The sequence below is a fragment of the Acinonyx jubatus genome, chromosome C1 (assembly GCF_027475565.1).
Source record: "Acinonyx jubatus isolate Ajub_Pintada_27869175 chromosome C1, VMU_Ajub_asm_v1.0, whole genome shotgun sequence".
NCBI classification, from domain to species: domain Eukaryota; kingdom Metazoa; phylum Chordata; class Mammalia; order Carnivora; family Felidae; genus Acinonyx; species Acinonyx jubatus.
In genome coordinates this window covers 202928831-202946894 of record NC_069381.1, presented here as the reverse complement: position 1 = coordinate 202946894, position 18064 = coordinate 202928831, and the positions used below count along the sequence as shown (strand labels likewise).

Below are 18064 nucleotides of genomic sequence, written 5' to 3'. Positions count from 1 at the left end.
CTATAAGCACGTTAAGGTTTGAGAAGTACTGATTAAAACGGTAGTCCCCAATCTCTTATAAGAATTACCTGGACTGTGCCTTCAAAATATACCATTTACCAGGCCTTTCCTTGAATATCCTGATTCAGTACATCCAGATGAACCAGGCAATCTGTATTTTTTTTAAAGTTTGTTTGTTTATTTTGGCAGAGCTATAGTGTGTGCAAGTGAGCACAAGCGGGGAAGGGGCAGAGAGAGAGAGAGAGAGAGAGAGAGAGAACGAACTCCAAGCAGGCTCCCTGCTGTCAGTGTGGAGCCTGATGTGGGGCTTGAACTCATGAACCATGAGATCATGACCTGAGCTGAAACCCAGAGTTGGATGCTCAACCGACAGAGCCACCTAGGCTCCCCGGGCAATTTTTTTTTTAAACTTTTTTTTTTCAATGTTTGTTTATTTTTGAGAGAGAGAATGTGAGGAGGAGGGTCAGAGAGGAAAACAGAGGATCCGAAGTGGGAGAGGTGCTGACAGCAGACAGCCTGATGCGGGGCTCAGACTCACGGACTGTGAGATCACGACCTGAGCCCAGGTCAGACGGTTAACTGACTGAGCCACCCAGGGGCCCCAGCAATCTGTATTTTTAATAAACCCTATTTTTCCTAGAGGTTCAGAATCTCGTGGTTGGAATAAAGCTTAAAGGTTATTGAATCTAGTCCTTCAGCTGATGTAAATGCCCCCCTTCCCTCCCCCCCCCCATGGTTGCTTCGTGTTTTCTAGCCTCTGCTGATCCTGCATTAGTAGGGCTCCCCTATATCTAGGGCATCCTATACCATTTTTGGACCACTTTAAATGTTAGAAAGTTTGCTTTTTGTTTTGATATTCAGCCTAAATTTGATTTTCTTTAACTTCAGCCAGTTTTCCTAGATCTATTCATTTTATATACTTTTACACAGACTACAGCTGATGAAATGGTTTGGTGAAAAATGGGCAAGTTTGTTTTAATTGCCTTTTAGGATAAAGGCTCCAGTGTATAAACGGGTGACACCTAATGGAGAAATCCAGAAATTGATCATCACAGAGGAGGTAATAAAGATAAATTCTTATTTTCCTTCTTAAAAAATTTCCTTGGTGTATATATTTATAAGGTGGGGAGGAAAATGAAACAAAGCTGACCCTCTGCCAAATATAATTTTCTTTGATCATTTGCTAAAAATGGATGTATATTTAGCCTCTAGCTCTTAAAAACTGTCAGTTTGTTCCCTTTCATTTCTCAGTAACAGCAAAGCATCAGTTTTCCTGAATAATTTTGGGAAATAACACCCATGTGTTTATTTAAAGTACTTTGAGATATAATTGTTTAAGTTGGGATACATTAATAAAATTTACAGAAACTTTGAGGGGACATCACCTTGGTAAAAACATCAACTATGAGAAAACTACTTAAAAACACTAATTTTTTCTCAGTTATTTAGTAAGTTTTCAGAAATTTTGCTGACATGTAAATTCCGTGAGAATGGCGACTTTGTCTCTTGTCACCACTCTATCTTGGATTGAATGGGTATATGAATATGCATGTTACGTGTGTTTGCGAATTTGTGATAGTATTGAGAGTGCAGCTACCTTTGTTTTACAAGACGTATCACAAAGAAAGGCTCTAGTCTGGACTCTAGCTAATGGCCTGATGCACTGCAGACGGCAAGGATGCGCCCTTATGCCGTGGCTGCGGTTCTCCGGAATATCAAGTTCACTAGAGATCGATTCGGCAGCTTCGTTGAACTTCAGGAGAAACTGCATCAGAACATTTGCAGGTGTGTCGTTGCATCTTCTGTCCTCCGTACCTTCCTCTGTCCCTTCCCCTCTCTTTTTCCTTTTTGCCCCTTTCTCTCTCTCTCTACCCCCCCTCCCTCCCTCCTTCCTTTCTTCTTCCGCAGATTTTTTCAAAGCGTTTCTAAATTAATCTGTGAGTAACAAGTTTAAATTTGCTTAGCTAAATTGCAATCAGTTTAAATTTTACCAGACAGCTGTTTGTTACTGCTTATAAACAGTGCATAGATGGAGAAACAAGAGCTCTGTTGGGAAAACTATATGGAGAAGAAATATCCAGTCCTAGAGATTTCCTTGGTTTTTATGTTTGTGTTATTGTCGTTTGGTTCAAGTTCTTAGTAGTGCATTATACTACTAAATGTTAAATGGTGGTAATTTGAAGTATGACCTGTCATTTTAAAATGGAAAAATTTTGGCTTGATGTCTCTTCTTGAGTATAATTATAAATTTGACAGATGAAACTTGAGACTTCTAAGTAACTGAATTTTCTTACTTACTGGACATTACTATTCATCATTTCCCATATGCTCCTTTAGCGCAGTGATCTTCAAACCTGTATAATTCCTGAACTCCTAAAGGTCAAGGAGGGTAACAGTGGGAGTCTTTGAACTAACTTCAGCATTTAAAAAATCCTAATGGAAGTAAATGATATATTTACGGATAAAATCAAGCTTTAGCTAACATAGCAAGGTTTTTTTGTATTGGTCCTGAAATATATCAGCATATCTCATGCTGATCAAAAGGTATGATTAACAGTTACAGGTGTCTTGAATAAAAATAGAAAAATTTATTAATTGCGGTAATCGCAGTTTGGTAAACTGGAGACTAGAAGAGGCTTTTGTGTAAGTGATGGGGAAGGGGTGGAGGGGACCCTGGATGTTTTCTCCTGGGACGAAGTGTTTTAAAAATAAAACATCAGTAGGTCTCTATTTCCAGAAACATCTTTGTTTATGTGGTAAAAGAAACTTTTTCAGTTTCTCAATATTCCCAGTTCTGCTGTAAAAATAGTCTGTGTGTTAGCTTGTTAATGTCATTATTAAGCAAAACAGTAAGAATTTAAATATCTCAAATGAACAAAACAAAAGATTTCTGATCAGCATAGGTATAGCTAGTAAGTGGTTGAGCCCGATTATATGTTCTGGACATACTTTATTTGAAGAATCTATTTTTAACTAAATTGGAAGGCATTTCCTCACTTAATTCAGCTTTAACCTCTGTATGTGTGGTATTTCTGGGAATCCTGAGCTTTTTCTACCGGGAGACATAAACTACATCCTGATACTCTGGTGTGCCAGTGTCCTTACTGGTCAGTAAATCTTAATTAACCTCCTGCATGGGCTTTGGAAACTTTTTTTCAAGAAATACACTCATTTCATTTACATTATCAAATGTATTGGCATAAAGTGGTTCACGATGTTTTCTTAGAGAGAGAGAGAGAGAGAGAGAGACTGTGTGTGGAGGAGGGGCAGACGGGGGGAGAGAGAACATACCAAGCCGAGTTGGGGCTTGATCTGAGGTGGGGCTGATCTCACGAATAAGGAGATCATGACCTGAGGGGAAATCCAGAGTAGCTTAACCCACTGAGCCTCCCAGGTGCCCCTCTTAATGTCTGTAGTGATACCACCTTTTCATTCCTGTCTGTTCCCTTGCTCACTGTGGCTGGAGGATCGATCATATTGATCTAAAAAACCCAGCTTTTGGTTTTATTGACTTTTCCCCTCTTTGATTAGGTTCTGTGTAGGGCAAACGGCTAATCTGGAGGCAAGACCTTTCTGTCTACCTGATCCCTTCCCACAGGAAACAGGTTTTCGGTCTGCACGGACACTGTTCTTCCGATAGTTCTTTCTCTGTCCTCGAGTAACTTCCTCACGTGTGTGCGCTGATCAGTACTCAGCGGAACCCTTGAGGGGGTTCCTCTGCAGATGACCAGGATTCTGATAGCCCTGTCCACTTCAGTACTGTTTCCGGTCAACTCCAGCAGTCTTGGTCTCCCCGGACTCCCCGTTACGTCTCTTCAACTCAGGAGTCTGCTGATCTCCAACCCTGTCCCCCTTCCCTGCCTTACAGCGTGGAAACCCCTCGAGGCAGTAAGCCGGGCAGTCGTGGGGCTCCCTTCATTGATTTGCTGTCTGTCAGGGATTGCCTTCACTGCCTCATGTCCAGGGCCACCCATGAAACAGTTTCCTGTATTGTCCCCTTTTGTGGTTTCAGGCAAGAGTGTAAATCCAGTCTGTTACTCCGTCTTGGCCGGAAGTGTCCAGTGAATTTTTACCTTTTTCATCTCTAGAATCCATTTGGTTTCTTAAACAAACAAAACTTTTTTTTTTTAAATTTTTGAGAGAGAAACAGTGTACACACAGGGGAGGTGCAGAGAGAGAGGGAGATAGAATCCAAAGCAGGCCCTAGGCTCCGAGCTAACAGCAGAGCCCTAAGTGGGGCTCTGACTCACTGACCAGGGGATCATGATCCGAGCCGAAGTCAGATGCTCAACCCACTGAGCCACCCAGGTGCCCCCTCTTGGCTTCTTCTTAAGTGTTTCTTTCTTTTTTTTTTTTTTATTTACTTTTTATTTTTTTGCTGTTATTTCCTTTTCTGCTCCTTATGTGTATATTTTCCCCATAATTCTTGAACATTTTTTATGGTAGGAGCTTTAAAATTTGCATGGTGATTTGACAGTCTGGGTCATCTTAGCATTGGTTTTTACAGACTGGTTTTTTGTCTAGAGTAGGAGTCCCATTTCCCTGTCTTTTGATTGCACATAGAATGTTATGTTATGGGTAAGGTTCTTGATTTTCTCTGAGGAGTGATTTTGTCTTGCCAGCAAAGACTTTTGAATACTTAGACTCAGATTCAAAACACTTAGCTAGGCGAGACCTCTGCAGTTGGCAACCACTGAATTTCCCACTCTGTTCTTTCAGCTCTCCCCTGCTTTTTCAGGGCAAGACTTTACAATTTTTGCCAGTATGATAGGGAAATCTTGATTTCTAACTTTTTAGGTTGCATATTTTCATATATCTGGGGTATATTTTGTGTCTTAAGGGGTGTCCTACTCCAGTTTTACACATTGTCCTGTATTTTCTTTTGAATAATTTTTGTAGTTCCTTCTGTGAGTGTATGTGTGTTTATCTCGTTTTTCCAAATGCATAGCTCTTTGATTCATATGGAATTTACTTTTTTGTGATGGGTTTGAAATCGAAATTTAGTGACCTTTTGTGGGGATACTCTTAGGATTAAGGAATCATTACTATCTTAAAAAAACACACACGGGCACCTGGGTGGCTCAGTCGGTTGGGCGGCCGACTTCGGCTCAGGTCATGATCTCACGGGTCCGTGAGTTCGAGCCCCGTGTCAGGCTCTGTGCTGACAGCTCAGAGCCTGGAGCCTGTTTCAGGTTCTGTGTCTCCCTCTCTCTGACCCTCCCCCGTTCATGCTCTGTCTCTCTCTGTCTCAAAAATAAATAAACATTAAAAAAAAAAATTAAAAAAAAAAACACACACATGGACCTTCTTACACATGGATTTGAGTTAATGTACCTAAACTTATGGAACTGTGTATTACAACCTATGATATTTCTGGAGTTACTATCTTCCGGAAGCACGTAACTCAGAGTAAAGTAACACTTCTTTGTGCTTGTTAACAGTTTTATTTCTTAAATTTCTTGTTACCTGTCTTGAAGGATGACCAAGATTTATTTCTTACAACTTTTGAAAACTATTTCACAGGTCATGTAATGTGGACCTTCATAAAATCCTTGATTGCCAATGCGTTTTATCTGGTGTGTATATGCACTTATACATAAATACTAAAATATATTTGTATTTCCCTCTAAAACTAATTTTAAGAAGTCTTAAGAATGGCATACATTTTGACCAAGTTTCTTTTTGAATTGTCTTTGAGAAAGCTTAGAGCTAAATTTGTGACACTGTGTGCTAAGACTGTAGGCCTTTAGATTCTAAATTAGTATTAATATTGTTCCTGGCTCTGTTTTATATTCCTGTTTCCATTTCTTTCTCTCCTAATCTTAACTTGCTATAAATTCCTAAAATTTCCTTAAATGCTTTGCACATAAACTGTAGAACAAATGAAATTAATACCTTCTGAACTTCCCTTGCACATTAAATTTTAAATGTAATTCACAGTTCTTTAATTTTTTCCCTTATTGAAGTCATACAGCTTAGTGACAGAAAATTAAGGAAAATATAGAAAAACCAAAAAACACAGCAGTTTGGTAGTTTATTCTAATAAAACATTTGTTCACTTGAAGACCCAAAGAGGAGTTAAAAGAAAAAGGGAGTGTTCACTAATGTCCTAGTTAACACAGTACTTAGGAGAGCACTGCAGCAAGGAATCTGTTCTGGCTCCTGAAATAATGTGTTTTAAGTAGCTTTAGAATTCCTCATTACTTTGGATGGCTGTGAGAATTTGTTCATTATACTCTTCTAAACTTGCCTTGTAATAACAGGCTATTTTAGGGAAGTGTCAAAAATCGTTTTGTTAAAACGTCTGTTAGCTCCCGAATATCTGCTTTGGACTATTAGAACTTGTTTTGTCTGTCCTCTCCCTCTTTTCTCTCAACATTTAGGAAAAGAGCCTTGGTTGCTATTGGTACCCATGATTTGGACACTTTGTCAGGCCCTTTTACTTACACTGCAAAGCGACCTTCAGATATCAAATTCAAGCCTCTAAATAAGACCAAGGAGTATACAGCCTGTGAATTGATGAACATATACAAGGTATGTTGTTTTTTTTTATCTTATGCAATAGCTCTCCATAAATCAAGAAAATTCCTTTAATGTCTGGTCTTGGAATAGGGAGATGTAAGTGACTACTTTTAATTTTTATTAAAAAAAATATTTTAAATGAGTCCTTTTAAAAAACTGTGTCTTAGCTCCATCCACGAGCTACTGATTCCTTTGATCTAGAGTGTGGCCTGGGCATACTTTTGTTACTTTTTTTAAGCGCTTGGTGATTTTAATCTACAGCTAGAATTGAGAACCAATGCAGTGGAATATGCCACATTGTGATATTCCTGTCCAGGTATAATTAAACCTCATGAGAATACGAAGAATAAGATTAAGCTAGTTTTTTGTGAGAAACAATATTACAATGTGTCTACCTCCTACTGTTTAGCATTTTAGGTTCCAGCACTTACAATCATTCAGTAGTCACTTTAAATGGCATTTGAAAAATAAAAGTAGTAGGTATCATTCAGAAAAAGCAGCTCTTATCCTTGGCCTGATTGGCCAGTGATTTCCTTCCTATTGAGGTAGTCTTGTGATGGTTTGTGTTCTACTTGAGACCATTCAGGCTTGCAAATCTGTTTTCAGTCTTGAAAAATGGCCAGGCTGTGTTCTCATCTCTCTTCTGTTGGAGAGGAGGTATACAAGGCTATTGAGATATTTATATTAGCAAATCAAATCTAGAACTTTCTCTCATTTGGGACCGTTTTATTATTTTTCTGTGCTAGATAGGTGTGTAAACTAATTCATAATTTGGCTTACTTTTTTTCAGACTGACAACCACCTTAAACATTACTTACATATCATTGAAAATAAACCCCTGTTCCCAGTTATCTATGATAGCAACGGTGTCGTCCTTTCAATGCCTCCAATCATCAATGGTGAGTTGTTTCTTGAGCCTCAGGGTTTTTTGTTTGTTTTCTGTTTTTTGGGTTTTTTTCTGTTTTATCCTTCAATATTTCTGTAGAATTGAACTTTAGACTTGGCTGAATCAAATCAAATCTTCATCTGGAATCTCAGAATTTTGTAGATTTTATTGTAATGGTTTTTATTTAATAAACGTTTTACTGGTGTTTTTATATAACAAAAAAAATTTTTTTTAACATTTATTTTTTGATAGCATGAGAAGGGCAGAGAGACAGACAGACAGAGGATCTGAAGCAGGCTATGCACGGACAGCAGTGAGCCCAGTGCCGGGTTCAAACTCATGTACCGTGAGACCATGACCTGAGCAGAAGTCGGATGCTCAATCGACTGAGCCACCCAGGCGCCCCTTTAATTTTATTTTTTTTAGTGTTAATTTATTTTTGATGGAGCATGAGTGGGGGAGGGGCAGAGAGAGAGAGAATCGCCAGCAGGCTGTCAGTGTGGAGCCCCACTCAGGGCTCAAACCCAGGAACTGCGAGGTCATGACATGAGCTGAAGTCAGACACTCAACTGACTGAGCCCCCCCAGGGTCCCCTAGTATATAACGTTTAAATGTGTAAATATCGGTACATAGGTACTTACTGGTGCCAGTCTCTGGATTCTGTCCTGTTCTTCCAGAGGGTGTTGATATTTTGGTTTTAGCCTGTGATTTGCTTGGTTAAGCTCAAATTCTGTCTAACCTGCTATTTTTTTCTTTTTTTTTTTCCCCAATATATGAAATTTATTGTCAAATTGGTTTCCATACAACACCCAGTGCTCATCCCAAAAGGTGCCCTCCTCAATACCCATCACCCACCCCCCCCCCCCCCCCCATCAACCCTCAGTTTGTTCTCAGTTTTTAAGAGTCTCTTATGCTTTGGCTCTCTCCCACTCTAACCTCTTTTTTTTTTTTTCCTTCCCCTCCCCCATGGGTTTCTGTTAAGTTTCTCAGGATCCACATAAGAGTGAAAACATATGGTATCTGTCTTTCTCTGTATGGCTTATTTCACTTAGCATAACACTCTCCAGTTCCATCCACATTGCTACAAAGGGCCAAATTTCATTCTTTCTCATTGCCACGTAGTACTCCATTGTGTATATAAACCATAATTTCTTTATCCATTCATCAGTAACCTGCTATTTTATAGTTAAAACTTTTAAACTGAATTTTGGCCCTCTTTTTCTCAGTCCTGAGGGCTTGTTTGATGAGGCAACTTGAATGTATTCATAAAATTTAATGACCTCAGAGCCGTAGATGTTACCCTTTTGGAGAGGAGAAGGTTTAGTTGATTCATGATGAGAAGAGTTTGTTGTCCTTGAGGTCTTGGACTTGAGCTGTTACAGTGGTTCAGAACCTGAGCTTCAGAGTAGCCGGACTGAGACCATATCATAGCCTTGCTGCTTCATGGATTGGAATCAGGGTCAAGGAGCTCAAGCTCTGAATGTTCGTTCTTGCCTGCAGCTCCGGCACAGGGTTGTGGTGAAGGTGCGAGGAGACGGCTTCTTCCGGTGCCGGCAGAGCAGCTGGTGGGCTGAATGCACTCAGTAACAGCTGGTTACTGTTTTGATGCACCTGCTTGCAGTGGGGGCTTAAAATAAAGGTTGCATTTTCACCTTACCTCTGAGATATCAGTTTATATAGTGTCCTAATTGAAAATGTCATTCATGTGTTGGAGAGCTTTTGTAGTGCACCTGTATTTCTGAAACTGATTGTTTTTGTTACCTTGTGTTTGTTGCAGGAAATCATTCCAAAATAACTGTAAATACTCGAAATGTATTTATTGAATGCACAGGAACGGACTTTACTAAGGTAAGTGAAACAGATTCCACTTTTATACTGTCGGACAGGACAGATTTTATTTCTGGCCAAGACTATATGGCTGAACTACAAAGTGTTGATTTCGTAGATGGGAACATACTTCAGAAATTTAGAAAATTAGAAAACTGTAGGTATTCTGTACTTGGTAATGGTGTGTTCATTTAATCAACAAACCTTTAATGAGTACTTCTGTCTTTCCAGTGCTGTGAATTTAATGAGGTACAAGTTTCTTGACTTTAAGGAACTCATTCTGGTGGGAGAATTAGCCATATACCTAACTGTAAAATTGAGAAATGGAATAAAGTGTTGTATAACTTGTTTGTTGGCTTAATTTAAATGCGGAGTAATTTGGTGCCTTGTGTACCTGGTAATAAGTTTTTAAAAATGAACTGGCTATAAAGAAGCGTTATTTAGCAAGTTGACAAAGGGCATGTGCATGTGATGATATCTAGAGTATGTAGAATACTAGTTCAGTCACTTTTAGTAAATACGTATATTAGATTGCTATGAAACACCCCCCACCCCCGATTTCTTTACACGGGGTAAGTAAGGTGTAAGGTGAGGTGGCAGGTAAGCAAATTGGGAAAGATAAGCTTGAACGGCAGGAGAAGCCTGGCCTGTAGAAATAGGGCAGATAAATGGCATCTAATACATCTTAACAGGATTGGACACCACTGTAAGGTATTTCATTTATAACTTTTATGGGCCATATTTGCTGTCAGAAATCCTAGAGTGATAATGGCTTACACTATTTACCAATTAAAAAGAATTCATACGTTAACAGACCTTTAGGTAGCTTTCCTAAATCTTACATTTAAACAGTGAAGGGTATGTAAAAGCAAAGCCTATATCCCAAGAAGTTTACTGTATTTTTTTCTGAGAATATTTTTCCAGTTAAAAACTTTAAGAAATCTGTATGGCCCTTGCAGTATGCCAGGCATTGCTCTCACATTAAAACATTTAATCTTCATAATAATCAGATGAGACTATAGGAATTTTATTGTCTCCATGTAACAGATGAAGATGGTGACCTACAAAGATGGTAAGGAACTGGCCCAAAGTCCGGTTACTAGTGAGTGGTTGAGCCAGGAGTCGGGCGCCTGGCTGCAGAGATCTAGGACACTGATGAGGTTTACCCCCAGACTTAGCCGTTTGTCTCCCTTGGAACTTGGTGAACCCAAGGGGGAGGGCTGGGGGAAGTGGATGATTTGTTTCAGTCATGGATTGTTAACTCTCAGAGAACTGAATAAATTCAGACCACCTGAAGGTACGGCTAGGCCTACTTTAGCTCACAAGCTCTTATTCCACTCCCTTTTTTAGAATGTATATATAAAGTCTCATTTTTAGATGTTTGAGGACTAAATTAAATTTTCACTTCCATCTGAGTGAAGAGAGAATATATCTGTAGATTACAATATTTGTCTTTTCCTTTTTTTTTTTTTTTTTTTTTGCAGGCAAAAATAGTTCTCGATGTTATTGTCACCATGTTCAGTGAATATTGTGAGAATCCGTTCATGTAAGTTCATTTGACATCTTTATTGACAGCCTGTTGTTCTGAAGGCAAAGCAGTAAGGCCTTGTGTTAGACATAAAGATGAAAAACGTGGCTCTGGTGATTAGAATATATCCACTCTTTGCGGGGGCTAAGATCCGAACATAAATGTATAAAATAAAAAGTGATAAGTACTTTAAAATAAATTTCAGTGACGTTCTGGCTGTAAGGGCAGGTTATTGCCAGCTGAGGCACCTGGGCATACCTCGTGGAGGCAACGAAATTCAAGCTGTGTTTAAGGATCATTGCATTTGAGGATGTAAACATGGAGGGGCAGCTGAGGAACAGCTAAACAAGTAGGGAAGCACGTATGAGAGCAAAGCATTTATCCTCTTTGTATCACTAAGATCTCTGTATTTTTTTCCAGAGCCTATTGTTGGCTTAGACAACATTTAAACGGCCCTTGCTGCGTATCAGCATCATTGTTCATTCAAGTGTTCATTATAATTCAGAATAGCTGCATCACTGCAGAGCCCACGCCTGAAATCGCGCGGCAGTGCCAGTTTTGTTGCTTGATGCACCCCTGAGCGGTTGCGTAGCCAGCTTTCGTGGTGTAACACAGCACCCTGGTGAAGGCTGGAATGGTGCGTCCGTGTTGGCGGGGAGCCCACAGGGGAAGCATGCTTTGCAGCCCCGAGAAGAGAACGTCAGGCGTGCGCTGCCCCAGGAGAGATGGGAGCCACGGCGAGTGCAACAGCAGGGGGGCAGCGAATGCAGGGGGATTAATCCAGGCGGCAGTGTTGGAACATGAATGGATTGAATGTGTTGAGGCTATTGTTACAGGCCAAGTGAGAGACTTGTGAGCCATACGTTCATTTCTAGAACTCACTGCCTTTTTTTTAAGTGTTTTATTTCTGGCTTTCTCTTTTTTTTTTCCTAAGGGTTGAAGCCGCTGAGGTAGTTTTTCCTAATGGAAAATCATACATCTTTCCAGTAAGTATTTAAGAAGTGGACTTGATAACACAGGTGGTAACAATAATGGTGCTGGAGTGCTCGTTGTATGTCCGTCCACCCACATGGCAGGCACTATACTATGTGCATTACATGGACATAATCACATTGCCCCTGTGAAGGTGGGTGCTGTTATTAATGCCCTTTCCCAGATGGAGTTAGAGACCTTCAGATGTTAAATAGCTTGCCTCTTGCTGTTAAGTGGGAGAGCTGTGTGACAGTTGGGCTTCAGCCACCAACTCCATTATATGACCACAGTACGTGGCCAGAATTCCTCTGATTTCTTCTATTAGCTAGTTAACTGGGTAATTTATAGTCTGACCCCTTTTAAGATCACTCAGCCCTCCAAACCTAATTAATCTGTTCACGTTTGAGTTAACAGTTGCTAAAGGCCATCACTGTAACTAAAAATTCCGAATGTATTAGCAGGACTAAGGAATAAGCACGATTATTGTCCAGACGTAGGATCTTAGTAAAAGAAAAATCTAAACCAACATTATTCTTAACTGACTGGGTTTTTTTCTTCCCCTAAGATGGTTTTATAAATAAAGATGACCATTCCAACACATGACTGTATTAGTCATTTAGTTGTGGTTATGATTCAGTGAGGCCATTCTTTAAGCTCTTTTTCTTTGGAATTTTCACTATTCCTCCGTCACTTAAGAAGTGGATCACAGCCTGGAATAGTTTCTACTATTTAAATAGCTTTTAAAGTAGATGAAACCTGCTGAGGTCAGAACACCCCGTCCTGAAAACATGAGTAATTTAGCATCCTATTTTATTCTAGAATATTGATGGTAATTCAAAATAAATGTATAACTATAGAAAACGTTGAAATGGGCAGTATCAGTTAAAAATTTTTAGTGGCTGTTACCTTTTGTTATATAATTAACTGATATCTTAAGACTTAGTGACTTAAAACAACAAAGATTTGTTCATGACCATGAACAATAGAATCATGATTCTGTTGGTCAGCTGGGTGGTTCTGGTCTGAGCTGGCTTGGCTAACCTCTGCCAGCCTTGTTCCGGGTCATCAGCTGGTTGGTAGGCTAGCAGCTAGATGACCTTTGATGGCCTCAATCAAGTCTGCTTAGCCTTGGAGTACCCAGGTCAAGTGTCTGTCACATCCAGCAAGGTAGTTTGGTCTTTATTACATGGTGGCAGTTGCAGGGTTCCCAGCAGCGAGAGAGAGCAAGTCCAGTGCTTCAGTATTTTTAAGCATGGTGTCCTGTTGGCCTAAGCCAGTCATTTTGCTGGATTGAAGGAGGGTGAAATAGACTCTCATTTCTCAGTGTGGGGGCCTCAAGTGTTATATTGTGAGTCCATGGATGCAGCAGAGTTGGGAAGAATTGGCCGTTTATGTGATTTACCACAGTAGTACTTGGGATTAGCCAGAGATAGCTTTTTAGTTTGTTTTACAGTGATGTCTCGAGTTGAGAAAGTTTTTTTCTCTTTAATGTGAAGAACTGTCAAGTATTTTTTGTTTAACTTTTTTTTTTTAATGTTTATTTTTGAGAGACAGAGACAGAGTATGAGCAGGGGAGGGGCAGAGAGAGAGGGAGACACAGAATCCGAAGCAGGCTCCGGGCTCTGAGCTGTCAGCACAGAGCCCGACGCAGGGCTCGAACTCCTGGACTGTGAGATCGTGACCTGAACTGAAGTCGGCCACCCAACCAACTGAGCCACCCAGACGCCCCAAGAATCGTCAAGTGTTAACAAAAGTGAAATATGTACTTTGAGGAAGAAAAAGATACGTTAAAATTTGGTTGACTTTTCTCATGTAGCTAATTCCTTGAATTTGTTTGCATTATAAAGAGGTTTCATAAATTTGAAATGATGGGATTTCTGAACGGGAGTACTGTATCAGTGTTGTCATTTGTTAATTTATTTCCTTATAAATGTGGATTAAAACAGCTCTTCTCAGATTGTCCTCCCAGAAGAGAATGACCTTCTGAGGAACTGATTGTTCCTCATGTGAAATAGCATGTTTTTTAAAACACTTTGGAAGTTCTTCCTAGTCTTCTGTTATTTCATATAAAAGAATAAGAGGACCTGAAAAGATAAAGTGGAAGGCAGTGAGAGAGGCTGGTGGTTGATGGTGGGAGCCTTGGAATTAGGCTGCCTGAACATGTCAGTTCACATGTTTGTTCATTTGCTACTTGGACACACTTACTCATTAATTGTATACCAAGTGCTTATTCTCTTGTGAGCATGTTTGTAAGCACTGGGAATATAGCGTCACAACCTCAGCAGCTTACCATTGTTGTGATCAGGGAATAGTTACTCATCTAAAATTTACTATTCTCATTTCACAAATAAGAAATCTAATAGTATCTGTTGTGAGGGTTAAGGTTAGTATCTTCAAAGTGTCTTGTACTGTTTAGTTCATATTAACGACTCAGTGAAGGTTGTTTCTGTGGCAGTCATTAGCATCTGGTGTTGTACTTTTTAAACCCTAACGTGCAGTCACATCAGCTCAGGATCTTGATATCAGATCTGGATTCAGTAGTTCCATTGCCACTGCTCCCAGCAACAAGGCCAAAGAGTCTGCATTTCTAAGAGGCACTTGGGTGATGATGATGTTTCTGCCTGAGAACTGCATTTTGAATGGCAGGGCTCTGGCCCATTGTCCTTACTTGAATCCAAACATTTTTAGATACAGCCTTTTTTTGCTAGTGGTAGTTCCACTTTTGAGAGTAATTTAGTGATAAGAAACATTCATAGATATGTGTGCAAAGGTGCCGAAAAGCCTGAGTTTTATACATATTTGTTCCTACCTAACATGGCACAGCTATGTGCTGTTTGAAGGAGAGTGAGTACCGATTTATGAGATGCTTCCAGCCCTACCTTCTAGAGCAGACTGATGATCGCTAGGACTGCCTGGGGGCGCCTGGTCGCATTCCCCACCAGAATAAATGATAAGAAAGGGGTTTCTTTGTAACACTTAGATTTAGCTTAATGTTGATATTTGACAGTACACGGTGGTATTTGAACTCTTTCTTGGTCGTATAGTACACGGTGGTATTTGAACTCTTTCTTGGTCGTATACACCAGCTTGCATGAGAGGAGATTCAAAATCTTTAGGATTTATAAGCATCTTAGAAATGATGTACCAGGGTTTTATTGTAGAGAGTGGTGATTGATCATCTAAGAGAAAAGTGTTTGACATTTTATATTTCTGAGAAGTTCCTGTTGTCTAGCAAGTAGAATGTTCAGTTATGAACCTAATGTAGCAGATTTATTCCTCCATAATGTTTTCGAAACATTATGTTTATTTTCAGTGTCTCGCTCTAACAACGGTTTTTTGGGAGGGCAAACTGCACAGTAAGATGACGTAAAATTAGAGTCTAACACTGTAGCTGACAGGGAATGACTGAAGCTTCTCAAACTTTTTCTCTTTGAAGGAACTGGCTTACCGAAAAGAGATAGTGAGAGCTGATCTAATTAACAAAAAAGTTGGAATCAGGTACGCTTTGAAAACATTTATTTACTGTTGGAGAGAATTCAAGAATGAAGTACCCACAGGACTTTAATTTTTCTTGGAAGAATGCTTAGGGTTTTCGTATCTTTTCAGAGTAAGTGATAATAAATCCTCTGTTGTGATATCTAGTGTCTGTCTAACGGAACTCCGAAAGAAAGGTGATACTTAGAGTATTTTAAAACAAAATATAAGCATTTTTTAAAAAAATTTTTTAATGTTTATTTATATTTGAGAGAGACAGAGACAGAGTGTGAGCAGGGGAGGAGCAGAGAGAGAGGGAGACACAGAAACAGAAGCAGGCTCCAGGCTCCGAGCTGTCAGCACAGAGCCCGACCCGACGCGGGGCTCGAACTCAAACCATGAGATCATGACTGAGCCCACTGAGCCACCCAGGCGCCCCAAAATATAAGCATGTTTTAAGTAATCCAGTGAAGTTTATGGATTGTACATTCCTGTTTCAGAGAAACTCCAGAAAATATTGCCAAGCTTCTAACCAGGATGCATTTAAAGTCCGAAGTAATAGGCGACGGGAATCAGATTGAGATTGAGATCCCTCCAACCAGAGCTGACGTTATCCACGCATGTGATATTGTGGAAGACGCAGCTATTGCTTACGGATATAACAACATTCAGATGGCTCTCCCGAAAACATACACCATAGCTAATCAAGTAAGATTGCACCCTTAAATAAATATTCCTTATTGTGAGAGACTGATTATTGAATGGCAGGAAGGTTTTGGGAAAAACAGAACATAGGAATTAAGTAGCATTTGGACATGCTGTGCCATGAGAGGCATTTGCTATGGAGAGGATACAAAACAGATGCCCAGTGGATTAGAGTAAGTTGAAAACTTGTGATGGCTAGTACTTGAAGAAAGACAGGTTTCGAGTTTGGAGCCCTTTTGAATCTTTAACTGGGATATTCATTTCCTCAACCTGGCCTGAAGGCAGAAGTTTGGTGTGGGAGAGGTCAAGTGGGGGTTTGGACATCTGTGTAGGAATAGTGGGGTAGTGGGGCGGTGGGGAGGGCTAAAACGGGGGTGCTAGCGGTATTAGGATGGAAGGGGGTTTTCTTTTTAATGACATGTTTTGTTTAAACCTTTTGTCAGTAGGAAATTTTATTGAGGTGAAATAAAGTGAAATATCTTTTTTTCAGTTTCCTCTTAATAAGCTCACAGAGCTCCTACGGTATGACATGGCGGCCGCCGGATTCACTGAAGCGCTTACCTTTGCTCTGGTATGTCCTGTGTGCTTTTCTGTGCAGCTGATTGTTGACAGTGAATCCCTGAATTACTGTATTCTCTGATTCCTGACACGAACTTACAAAAGCCGGACTGCTAACATTTCCAGGTTCTAGAAAAATGTTTTCATTTGAGAACGTACAATTTCTAGTGAAGAAATGTTTTCTTTTTAGTCACTGAAAATCATGGAGGACAAAACAGTCTTAAATGACAGATAACTGTGTATTTTTTATTAGCATGGAAATGTTAAGGGTTGAATTTGCAATGAATTTCATAACCAGACTGATGAAGTTAGAATATTTAGTCTTAATTTGGTTGTGTCTGTGCCCACTAGATGCCGCCCTGGTTAAGGGTTTGTGGACTGTTACACATTAAACTGGTCTTTGAACATGTTCACAACATTTGCTTTGAGTTGGAAAGCTGACATAAAAGACTTGAATCAGGAAATGAATTTTATTACAAAATAGAAGGAAATCCCCTTCCCCCTGCAGATTGACCATTTGAAAAGAATAAAATATGTATGCCGTTTATAGTTCTTCTTCTCTTGCTGAGCATTTATGTGGTGCCTACTCAAGTATGGTTCTTGAGTATTCAAGCAAGCTTCTGCTTAATGACATAGGGCAAAACCCAAACCAAAGGAAAACAAAACTAATTCGTTTTCTCCCCTCAGCTCGACTCCAGACATAGACTTCTCAGTGTTGTATTTACAGAAGGCAGGAGTGGGGGCTACGCTACTATGTATGTGGGGAGAGGGAGATGCAACCTCTCCGGGTCCTTTTAGTGAGCATTTGTATTTGTAGGATGCTAACATGGGAAGGGATCTCACGGATCTTCTTGGTCAACATTTTCATTTTGCTGATTCACTAGTCCTTTATTTAGATTTTAAATTTGTTTTTTTAATTGTTTTTAATGTTTTATTTCTTTCTGAGAGAGAAACAGAGCATGAACTGGGAGGGGCCAGAGAGAGGGAGACACAGAATCCAAAGCAGGTTTCGGGTTCTGAGCTGTCAACGCAGGGCCTGACATGGGGCTTGAATTCATGAACCTTGAGATCATGAGCTGAGCTGAAGTCAGACGCTTAACTGACCGAACCACCCAGGTGCCCCAAGAAATGTATTGCATTTTATTTTATTTAAAAATTATTTTTTAACATTTATTTATTTTTGAGAGAGCAAGACACAACGCAAGCAGAGAAGGGGCAGAGATGGGGGAGGGATGCAGAATCCAAAGCAGGTTCCAGGCTCCGAGCTGTCAGCACAGAGCCCAACGCGGGCCTCCAACCCACGAACTGTGAGATCATGACCTGAGCTGAAGTCGGACACCTAACACCCAGGTGGGTGGCTCATTCAGTTAAGCATTCGAGTTTGGCTCAGGTCATGATCTCATGGTTCTTGGGTTAGAGCCCTACGTTGGGCTCTGTGCTGACAGCTCAGAGCCTGGAGCCTGCTTTGGATTCTGCGTCCCTCCCCGCTCTCTGCCCCTCCCCTGCTCATGCTTTTTCTCAAAAATAAATAAATGTTAAAAAAAAATTTTAAATGAAGTGACATAGGATTGATTTGAAAGGATTCAAAACCT

At 40.1% G+C, this 18064-nt stretch overlaps 1 protein-coding gene across 2 annotated transcripts in view; it reads left to right on the top strand.

Annotated features, from left to right (window-relative positions):
- The window catches only part of FARSB (phenylalanyl-tRNA synthetase subunit beta), a 72499-nt gene that overhangs the window by 10536 nt on the left and 43899 nt on the right, over window positions 1-18064 (top strand). For both annotated transcript variants that reach the window (XM_027049516.2, XM_053215851.1), the window contains exons 4-13: window positions 991-1060; window positions 1670-1785; window positions 6384-6534; window positions 7313-7421; window positions 9186-9256; window positions 10720-10781; window positions 11698-11749; window positions 15172-15233; window positions 15710-15917; window positions 16405-16485. In XM_027049516.2, the coding sequence (XP_026905317.1) occupies window positions 991-1060; window positions 1670-1785; window positions 6384-6534; window positions 7313-7421; window positions 9186-9256; window positions 10720-10781; window positions 11698-11749; window positions 15172-15233; window positions 15710-15917; window positions 16405-16485 (982 nt within the window). The remainder of the gene's footprint in view (window positions 1-990; window positions 1061-1669; window positions 1786-6383; window positions 6535-7312; window positions 7422-9185; window positions 9257-10719; window positions 10782-11697; window positions 11750-15171; window positions 15234-15709; window positions 15918-16404; window positions 16486-18064) is intronic.